The sequence below is a fragment of the Chaetodon trifascialis genome, chromosome 9 (genome assembly GCF_039877785.1).
Source record: "Chaetodon trifascialis isolate fChaTrf1 chromosome 9, fChaTrf1.hap1, whole genome shotgun sequence".
Lineage (NCBI taxonomy): Eukaryota > Metazoa > Chordata > Actinopteri > Chaetodontiformes > Chaetodontidae > Chaetodon > Chaetodon trifascialis.
Window position 1 is genome coordinate 15,548,014 of NC_092064.1, and position 11,044 is coordinate 15,559,057.

General features: G+C 41.6%; 1 protein-coding gene across 2 annotated transcripts; it reads right to left on the reverse strand.

The window, feature by feature from the left end:
• Positions 1-3,394: 3,394 nt before the first annotated feature.
• msantd4 (Myb/SANT-like DNA-binding domain containing 4 with coiled-coils) lies at positions 3,395-10,761 on the reverse strand. Of its 2 annotated transcripts, XM_070970736.1 has the most exons (6): positions 10,720-10,751; positions 9,797-9,878; positions 9,048-9,526; positions 7,974-8,069; positions 7,585-7,878; positions 5,495-6,872 (listed from the first exon to the last, which is right to left on the reverse strand). In XM_070970736.1, the coding sequence occupies exons 3-6, from the start codon at positions 9,153-9,155 to the stop codon at positions 6,114-6,116; spliced, it is 1,257 nt and encodes a 418-aa protein (XP_070826837.1). In that variant the 5' UTR covers positions 9,156-9,526; positions 9,797-9,878; positions 10,720-10,751; the 3' UTR covers positions 5,495-6,113. The 2 variants fall into 2 exon arrangements, with proteins under 2 accessions (XP_070826835.1, XP_070826837.1); XM_070970734.1 differs by having other exon boundaries at positions 3,395-6,872; positions 9,048-9,878; positions 10,720-10,761.
• Between the last annotated feature and the right edge of the window lie 283 nt (positions 10,762-11,044).

Consider the following 11,044-nt stretch of genomic DNA (forward strand, 5'->3'; position numbering starts at 1 on the left):
GTCTGTTATGTTGATTGAAAAACCATATTTGTCTTTTCAAGCACAGTGAAAAATAAATATTTGCTGTTTTGCCATCAAGTAATCCTGCGATAAATGTATTTTGCAACATTAACATGTAAACTGGTGACCGCTGACCCTCAAATACAAATGACATGCAAATGCAAGTCCCTTTCTTCTCATCTGCAGAACTGTGGAGAGACTGATAGGGAGAGAAAAACCTCAGTAATGGCATTATAAATGCACATCAAGCTCATCAAGCTTTAACACTATTTAAAACTACTGTCAGCCTCTATAATCAAATGTCCAATTGCCACATTAATATCACATTCTCTCCTGAATGTGATGAGTGTACAGAATATTTCAAAGACATGATAACAACATTCAGGTTGTATATTAATCTCTCACCCATCCAGACAGAATATTCAGTGGACCTCATGCCTTCATGCTCTTGGATTCAATCAACATTTTACATTTGCGTAGCATGTGCTTTTATAATTTCCTTTGTAACAGTATGGTTCCCTGCAGCACACAGTGTCTGTTACAGTAGACCTAATGTTAGAAAAAGCTCTTAGTTTAATGCAATTCATTTCAATCAGTACCACAAACTGCAGCCTCCTAAATGAATATAAAGGTTCAACAAACATTAGAACTTAATGAATATGGAATTTATTGCAGGACTGTTTAATAGACTGCGTTAGTTTTAGCAAAGTGTTCTTAAGAAAATGGCAGCCAAGCATATTTTCCGTGCAGCACGTCAGCTCATACCTGAACGACGAGTAGTCCTTTGCAAATGTTTCCCAAAATGACATCTGTGATGTTGCACATCAGATTCTTTACACATTTATGAGGAAGTAGTTTATTAATGTAACATTAGGCCATTTTCTGGAGTCATATGCAACTTTAATAACGGTCAATAATTTTATTTACAGGAATTATCCAGCATTCAAGATTGAAGTGTTCCAGCATGCCAGGAGTACAGATGGTCCTTTTAATTAATTAATTAATACATAAATAAATAATACAGTAATGAATGTGCAGAGGAATATTGAGTGGCTGTGCTTAGCCCTGATGTCAACATAAGCATTGGTGAAATCTGTTACATGTTTTGATGATGTAGCTGAATCAAGATGTCTTACATTTGAACAGTGATGGAACAAAATTACTTCTTTGCACTTTTTTGCTTTTGGGCCCAATCACAAGCTCTGCATTGCATGCTAACTGCTTCACATTTTAACAGTGACCAAATGTTGCCAAAGTGACACAGAAAAGGCTTGATTTCATTATCAGCAGGCTTGGCTTTCCATGTTTTTCTCCTGTCTAAACTGCTAAAGCAGTTAAATGAAGACTGTTCAAAAGTCTTTTTACAAAGACCCAAGATCATCTCTGAGGTCCAGCCACTGTTTTTCAAATCTCATAACACCTGGGTATACTGAATGTCAGACATGCTTTTAAGGTATTACACCCCTTAAATCCATGGGCAGAGACCTTTTAGCTGTAGCAAGAGTGAGCTCTGTGACCTATGGGCTGGCAGCTTTTAGTTTTTATCATCACCACCTGTGGAACAGTCTGCCAGAGGACCTGAGGGCGTCTCAGTCTGTGGACAATGTTTCAGCATATTCTTCCCTGCCTTTTCTCCTCTGGTGGGTCTTTAAGAGGACTGAATGTGTTTCTTTCATTTGAACTGTACAGTAGAGCTCTGAACTGTAGTATCACACAGCCTGATTTGATTTTCCTCATTAAACTGAAATGGTGTATTAGGTAAAGTAGGCCATAATAAATGTGGATTTAAAAGGATCAGAGCAGAAATATTATATTTTTTCTGCCTCCACCTCTGGCCTCAGCTGCCATTTTTTCAGACGGTCCACACAGCAGTCGGGCGAGTTACTGCAGGCCTTCAGTGCTGAGGGACCCTTTTTATAACAATACAGTGGATTTTCACATCACTTGTAAATCCACAAAGAAGGGTCTTTTATATATAGCTTTCATCTCACAGGCAGACAACAAACCCTTCAACGGAAAAATGAACTAGTCTTTGCGATTCGATCTGCCTGCTTTGAGTTCCCGCCTGTATGTGTGTGTGTGTGTGTGTGTGTGTGTGTGTGTGTGTGTGTGTGTGTGTGTGTGTGTGTGTGTGTGTGTGTGTGTTTCTCAGCTCAGGTGATTTTAGAGCTTAAAAGACATCTCACGTAAAGCTTTCTCCCTTCATTTGGAATAAAAAGAATCTGTGTATAGGCAAAGCTATACTACAGAGGCCTCATGAGCAGACTGCTACTGTTGGCCAGCAAATATGAAAATGATTCCTATTGGATGGAAATGAGGTAACAGCTGTTCCTGACTGACTAATGCTGGAGGAAGACTCTAGTGAGAACGGCTCATTATTCACCTTATAGTACTCTAATCTGCCATTTTCAGAGCCAGATATCACCAAATATTCTTATGGAAACAATTCAGACAGTCCTTTGAGATCTCTAAATTCTCCACACTCACTGCCTTTGGAAAGAAGTAGGCATTCCTGACATCTTTGACTGATGCTTTAATCAAGGCTCGGAGCCATCTTGGAGTCTGTTAACTTAAAACATGTTCACAGATGTCTTATTTGCCTCTTTTGAGAAGATTGTTCAGAAATTCAATATCTCTGGGTCAAACGTCTTCAGGCACTTACAAGTTCGCAGCTTCATATCTTCAAATATCACTCGATCCCCCTCACAGCCCCCAGACACACTCCAAGATTCAATCAAATTTTCTGCTTTCCTTTCATGTTTGTTTCTGTGCACTTCAGCGCCCTTGATAAACAATGCAGTGTTCTAGACCCCGAACAAATAATCATTTATTGATATTTATTCTTTAACTATAGCTATTCAATATTATTTATCCATTCATTTATTTTCCTTACATAGTTTTAGTTGTACACCTTATAAATCTGGGTTGGAGGTGTATCAGTCCAAGCATTCAAACTCTGAAAAATTCAGAATTAACTTTGTTTGATGTTGAATGATGGATTTTGATGTTTCACTGTCTTCTCAAACTTGCCAGCTTTATTGTCTCTGTAAAGTTAATAGTTTGTGCAACAAAAGCTGTCCACGCTTTCATGCCTCAGATAAACAATTTAAATAAAAAATAGGGGGAAAAAAACGGCACAAGTGTCACTGGGTTACATCAGCTTTACTCAAATTCTCAAAAACTGGCTCTTTAGCAATGCAGCGTTGTGCTCTCAAAGTGATGTTTTTTACGCCCGTCTCTTTTTATTAGCCTGCATTGATCGAGGGAACCCCTGATGGGCTTCCTGACGAGCATCAATACAGAGGAGACCGCAAGAAAAAATGAATCATCTTCTTATTCTCTTTTACCAGCATTCTTCAAAGGCAACACAAAGGCACCAAAGAACCAGAGAGGCTGCTGTTGTAACATAGATTTTATTCAACTGTGATCATTACAAAATTTGTCTGGAAGTCACATTTCTTTTCCTCAACAAACTTTATTTACAGATGTATTACCATGAAGGCAAGGGGACAGAGTAAGAAAGCAGAAAGAATATGTACAATATACAGTATGTTTAATGATGTTTCACTTTGCTGTACTTCACAGTACATTCCTCAAATAACAGAATGAAAACATAAGTGAAAGGAAAACATGCTGTTCGGGCTCTTTCCCAAATCCATAGATCTTAATTCAAAAGCATCAAATCTTAATATGCCTTATTTCACAGAAAACACTTTCCCACGTTGCAAAATATCTTCCACATTGTCATGCGTGTGCCTTTGTACATCCGTCCAGCAATTTTAAACTGATACTTCACCTTTTTTCCCGACATTTTCACTTGTCAGAGCAGGAAAATCACTGGTCAATCAATCAATCAAACTTTATTTGTATAGCACCTTTCATACATAAAAATGCAACACAGGTGCTTGACAAAAGATAAAAACATAAGATAATAATATAATGGCAAATCCCCCCCCAACACATCTGCAGACCTACATCATGCACACACACCCCCACACACAACCACACACACACACACACACACACACACATACCCACACACACACTCCAATACACACTCCAACGAAACTGTCGGTGTAATAACATGGCAGGGCACTGAGGAATCATGAGAGGAAAAAGAAAACCACCTATGGGGAGCTCACCCACACCGCGAAGGATGGCCATGGCCACAGGGAGCGCCACCGCAACAGAGACCCCCGACCCAGATAAACCAGGGTGGACCCCATTCATAGTGCCCCCCGGTCCCCCGATCCGGGCAGACCGGGGTGGACTCCACAAACAGGGCTGAGCCCCCCAGTCCTCTGGGCCCGAGGGGTCCCCAGGACGACGCCCCGGCGGGCAGACCAGACACACCTCCCAGCTTGAAGGCCACTCATGAGGAAACACTGGAGCTAAAACCTAAAATTGAATAAAATAAAAGGACCTAAAAGCTAAAAGACAATGGGCTAAAAAAACATGTCTGAATTAAAAGAGTATAAGAAATCAATTAAAAGCCAAACTAAAAAGGTGAGTCTTGAGCCTCCTTTTAAAAACACCTACGGTCTCTGTGGTCCTGATGCACTCAGGCTGTTCCAAAGCTTTGGACCATAATGGCTGAATGCCGCCTCTCCATGGGCTTTGGTCCAAACCCTCGGAACAATCAAAAGGCCTGTGCCAGAGGACCTCAGGATCCGCGAGGGCTGATATGATAAAAACAGGTCAGATAAATAAGATGGCCCAAGACCGTTAAGACTTAAAAACTGATAAAAGCACCTAAAAGTCGATCCTGAACCACACGGGGAGCCAATGCAGCGATTCTAAGACCTCTGGTCCTCGTCAGCACACGTGCAGCTGAGTTCTGGAGTAATTGTAAGTTATAGAAAGTCTTTTTGGGAAGACCAGAGAGCAGGGCATTACAGTAATCTAGGCGGCAGGAGATAAAAGCATGCATCAGCACCTCCGTGTTAGCCTGAGAGAGAAACGGACGGGTGGACTCTGGCTATATTTTTAAGATGATAAAAACCTATCTTTGTTACATTTTTAATATGAAGAATAAAACTAAGCTCAGAGTCAAAAATGACGCCCAGGTTCTTAATAGATGGTGAGGGTGTAAAACCTTGTAGTTTTGGTAAAAGTGTCTCTCTCTTGCTTTCAGGACCAATAACTAAAACCTCTGTTTTATCCTGGTTGAGCTGTAGGAAGTTCTCTGCCATCCATGACTTAATGTCTAACATACAGTTGAAAAGGGTATCAATAGGCCCCATGTCATCACTGGTGTGAATAATACAATGATGTCTGATTCCACTGAGCTGCTTCAGTGTCAGGGTGCTGGTTATTCTGCACGCTGGCTCACTGTCACGCTGTCTTACTGGGTTATAAGTAATGTGTGCTTTTCCTGTCATGACAAGTCAAAATCAAATCAAGACAAGTCTAAAACTGTCTAAAAGGTGAAATATCAGTTCAAATTTTTCAAAAAAGTTACAAGCATTACCATGTAAATGAGCACTCGACAGCAAAGCTTAGACAACATAAAAATATTTCTGTACAAGTAACAGTTGTGTGCTTTTGTTTTTTGAATGTTGGAAGCTAAATTATATCAGTAAACGCCCACGCAGTAGATTAGTTGGCACTGATTTGGTATAAAAATGTACAAAAAAGACATTGCAATTCCCTTCTTTCTTTCCATATTTCTACACACTAGTAAGGATGTGCTGCACCGATTCTCCAGTATTTCATGTTTTACACTGCACACCTTGTGCATTTGTGTATTTGGATGAGGCACTGAACAGCTGTTCCAACTTGTTGCCTTTTATAAATCACGTGTGTTCGTGGCTAACCAGTTGCGTGTGCCAAACGAATCCTAGATTTTATGATCACGGCATCTTTTCTGTCCTGTCGCCCATTTTATGAAGACATCATGAGGTGCTGCTTTATCATGATGGTCATAAATATGCTAAATTCCAGTGATTAAAGTGCCTCATACCTTCCTGAGGGACATGTCTGGGAAGCTTGATAAGGAAGCCGCTGCCGCCACAAATCCTGGGTAGTCTTCTGTAACAGTGTGAGCTGGTGAAAAACCAGTGTATTTATCACTTTCAACTGTCTTCTTTCTCTCTCTTTTATGGGTCTTTTTCTCAGTGGCCCTGATGATCTTTGAGCAGCTGCATTCTCTCTTTCTCCACTTGGAGGCGCTCTCTCTCAATCTGCAGTCTGCCAGCCTCAAATTTGAAGAACTGCAGTCTCTCTTTCTCCAGCTGCAGTCTCTCCTTCTCTAGTTTCAGCCTCTCTGTCTCCAGATTCACCGCTGACATCCAGCCGTTACTTTCCTTCTCTCTGTCCCTCTGTCCATCGTGAGTGGACGATAAAGAGGACGTGGAGGACGAGGGCGGGCCTTGTTGTGGTGGCAGGTTAAAGGAGGAGTCGACGTGCTCCGATTGGCCGAGGAGCAGAAGCCTCAGCCTTTCCCGCTCCACCTGTAACCTCTCTCTGTCCAGCTGCAGTCTTTCCCGCTCCACCTCCATCTGACGCAGTCGCTCCTTCTCCACCACCAGCCGCTCTTTCTCCACCGCCAGGCGTTCAGTTTCCACAGCCAGGCGCTGTTTTTCCAGCTCCAGCCGCTGTTTCTCAACAGCAACTGGAAACCCAGCTCCCATGTTTTCATGATTGGTTAGTCCACCCAGAGCATGGGCTTGCATCCCCATCAGGCCTCCGGTGAGTGGCAGGTCTCTGGTGAAGGTGGAGGTGGGAGCCTTGGAGGAGCTGAGCGTGCCCAAGTCGTCATGGGGGTAAACATCATCAATGTGCGCCTCACCACGTGACTCAATGTCGCTGAGGAGAGAGGGAATATCATCGTCATCTATTTCTCCATCTCCCACATCGCCATCGCCATCCAGCTGGAGGGAGAGAGTGACATCGTTAAAGGGGCACATCACCGATTTTTGGTTTTCTTGTCATTAGAGGTGCTACTTGAAAACAGATATATAATGTGGTTGATGAGGGAACTTTATAATGTCAGAGAAAACGAGCCGGATTAAGGTTAGATTGGAGAATTATTGTGGAAGTTTGTAATAAATGGACAACTACCACAGTGTGAACAGATCATGATTTAATCTGAGAGAAAAAAGTAACATTAAAATATCAAATTTATATTAAATGCCAATTAATTAAGACATCCATAATTTAATTTCACCTTTGCCTTGTGAACCTACATGAGCCCAATCAAAAGGTTGGATTAACAATAGCCGCTTGAGCTACATAATGTGTCAGCATAATCACTGTGATGTGTTAAACATGGCTACCTCTGCTGATCAGGACGTTAATGAAGCTAATTAACACTTTAGCAAACACTTGCATGTCAAGATAGGCTACTTGTCTTCTCATAACATGAACAGTGTTAATATGAGCTCTGTATCAAAAAGCATGAAGGCATTTGAGGTAATCATTTTGTCCTCATTTATATGCAAATTAAATTAATAGACTATGGTTTAATCAGAGTATCTAATCTATAGAAGGAAGCTGTGGTGTAAGAGCAAAGCTTCTGCCTTGTTCTGCTATTGTGTCACTACTGTGGCACCAAGATAGAGACGACAACTTTCTGTTTCTTACTCTGTATTCACTGATGTCATCCTCCATCTTTACACCCGGCGGTGCCATCATAGCCTGCCCGCTCGGCTCACCCAGAGCCGCCAGCTCCGGCCAGTGACTGTCCTTTGGAAGGCCTGAGAGGTCGAGCAGCTGGTCACACCCAGATCCCAGAGAAGCTGCCTCGTGCTCAGGGGAGGACTGATCATACTCTGTCTTCAGGGCCACAGACGAGGAGGAGGAGGAGGAGAGAGAGAGCTCGGCCTGTAGTTGTTTTCTCTTCATCAGTGCGCGCCAGTCCAGATAACGCCGCTTCACCTGTGCAGGAGATCAAGAAGAAACAAGAATAGTGTGAAGTAGAAGTAGTGTGTAAAAATATAAAAAATATAATTTGAGCATAGAAATAAACCCACCTCAGCAGCAGTGCGAAATTCTCCCTCCCCCAGCGAGTTGACACCTCGTGCCACTTCCTCCCATGCCTGTCTCTTCAGCTCATTAATGGCTGTATTCTGTTCACACAAGGAGAAGAACAACAACAATTAGATTGTTTTATTCTAACATGGCTTCACTCACCACATCCATGTTGAGGTGAGTGAAGACGTACTTGCAGGTCTGTATAAAAGTGTGAGCAATGCATGTCCCTGTCAGAATAATGGGTAAGCCAGTTTTCCATAAAACAGAACACCCGGTCTATAGCCAGAGGACAGTTTTTGAGGCCAGTCCCAAAAAATGATCATTCAGAGTTTTAAAAAATTAACAAGGATGCATCAGCTGATAACATTTTCTTTCCATAAACAAATAACCAAAAAAAAAAAAAAAAAGACCTTTGGTTCCTTTGATTTTTGTTTTTCTTTTAAGAGCTGTGTATTGTGTTGAGATGTGTGTCTTGCAGGTGAAAAGTAAACTGTCAGTGCTCTCTGGTGGACGATGGGGATAATAGAGAAAGTGATTCTAAATTATTTTCAGTGTATTTTACAGTTTACAACATACTGATACCAATGTCTCTACTAATATCAGCCAATACATTGACCCAGTAGAGTGATAAGTCAAGGATTTCTCTCTTTTTTTATCATAATGTGCTTATTTTGTTAGTTCTGCCTCTCCTTTTGGGTGTGCATGTCAATTAATTGTGTTGAAGCCAAACCTAAGCCATGTTTTCTGTTATTATACATCGGGGGGGGGGGGGGGGGGGGGATTGCACGCATTTAACAGGAGATTAAAAAAGACTTAGAAGAAGCGGTTAAATACGGGAGAGTTCTAAATGTATGAATGAGGAGGAGGTGTAACGTGCATCAGTGGCACTGCAACCTATACTGCATATGCATAGAGAATGACCTTGCACTATACTACTGGTTATTTGTCATTTGTCGGAAGCATGACATGCTAGTACCATTTGGGGACATATTATTATACTACGCATTATTAGCTTTTACCATAGATGTCCCATTGTCTTAGTTTATGTATGAAGAAGAAGAGTAAATCTACACCTGCTGTCTGGAAAACAAGACGTCCCTCCTCTTGTGGATCTCCCTGATGAGAGTCTGTGTTTCTTTCACACTGTAGTTGCTCTTCCTCTTCCTCTTCAGTTGCTTCATCTGCAGGAAATCCAGCTTGGCAGCAAGGGGGGGCAGACACCCCAGAAACAGAGAGAGAGAGAGAGAGAGAGAGAGAGAGAGAGAGAGAGAGACAACTGGGGGGAAATAAGCAGTAAGACAAAAGAGAGAGAGAGAGAGAGAGAGAGAGAGAGAGAGAGAGAGAGAGGTGTACAGACAGAAGGTATGAGAGGAGAGGGACAATGGAAATGGGTACAAAGAGAGACAGACCAAGGGTCAGAGTAGAGGTGGGACTCTGTCCTCAGATGGAGAGAAGGGTGGATGTTTGTTGTAAAGGTTAGTCCAGAGTAGCTCTCCTTCAAAGGTGCAGTAGTTTTCATCAGGGAGGATTCCCCCAGTGGCTCCAGCAGTCCCTGTGAAGTTTAGAGCCTGATCTCAGCTGTTATACTAGATGGTGGCTTTGTGTTAAGGACATGTGAGACTTGAGGTTGCAGAAATATTGAGCAGAAAGAAGTGTGTGTCGTTGCAGAGGTCACAGATGCTTGGCAGAAGGAGTAAATCAACAAAAGCTTCCTTTTATCCAAGCTTGAGCGGAGGGCTCACTTTTTGTCTCAATGTGGCCCTGATCTGACGTCGCTACAGCCACACAGACATATCATGACAAGACTTGCAGCGTTTTCCACCTTTAGCTCCTGGGCTGGATGGTGCCAGGTGAGGTTACACAGGTAGAGAAGCATCACAGGCTGACAGGGCTCTGAAGTCTTCCTCTAGGTAGAGTTGTTCATGTTATTGGAATATACAGAGTGTGTCAAGTTAGGTCAATTTGTTATATAACCCAGAATTTGAAGGATATTTCGACACACATGTAATTTGCCTTGGAAACCTGTGTGGTACTGACAGAAAAAAAGAGATTTACAATATGGAAACAAAATTGCAATATTAAGCAGGTTAAGTATATAATATTACAGAAATATTAAGTGTAATAAATTAATAAATGAGTTTCTTCTGGATAGAAAATGCCCACATGTTAAGTATCACTTGCCATGTGAAGTGGAAACGCAATGAAGAGTTTTTAATGGATCATAGTAGGGGAATCATCTTTGAAGGTATTCCATAATGTTACACTTTGAGATCACTAAAACACACGTCAACATAAAGAAATGCAGATTTTGAGGTTGAAAGTAAGCATGTTGAATAATATTCAATATGCTGACAGTTGTAACTAGTGAAACACTACTGCTGATGTTTGAATTTTCTCTGCATCACGTTAACATTATACACACACACACACACACACACACACACACACACACACACACACACACACACACACACACACACACACACACACGTCTGTTTAGATGTTTCTTCTGTCATCCTACATGTAGACAAAATTCTAGGTTATGCCCTCCTCATTTATCGAGTATTTGTAGTTATAATAACGTTTTTCCCACGACTAGTACCCTACGAGATGACGAGTGCAACACAATTTCATCCTCACGATCAGAAATGCAGTGTAGTATTGTGTGTTGCCTGTCTTAACACCACCTTTTTTAAAACAAACAAAAAAAACATTATGTGTAATATATATATGAATAGCGCTCACCTTTACGCACGCAAATGTACCGCAACCAAAACAACACTAGAGGTACAAATCTGATGCTGCTTTCAATAGCAGCTCGGAAAATGAGGGTACAGAGGTTGAAGTTGCAATAACGGCTTTATTGGTGCCAATGGTGTAAAGTAATATGTGCAGACTATTAGGCACTTTTAGAACAAAAGCATTTGGTTTTCTCTTTTTTTCATGAGCACGTCGCAGCTTTTGCTAGTCTGATGCAGAAAGAAGAATTGTAATTTTCAACGATGTAGCCAGCTAAGAGATGTTTTCTTTTCAATTACAGAGACTAAGACACATCATTTCTACCGTCAGC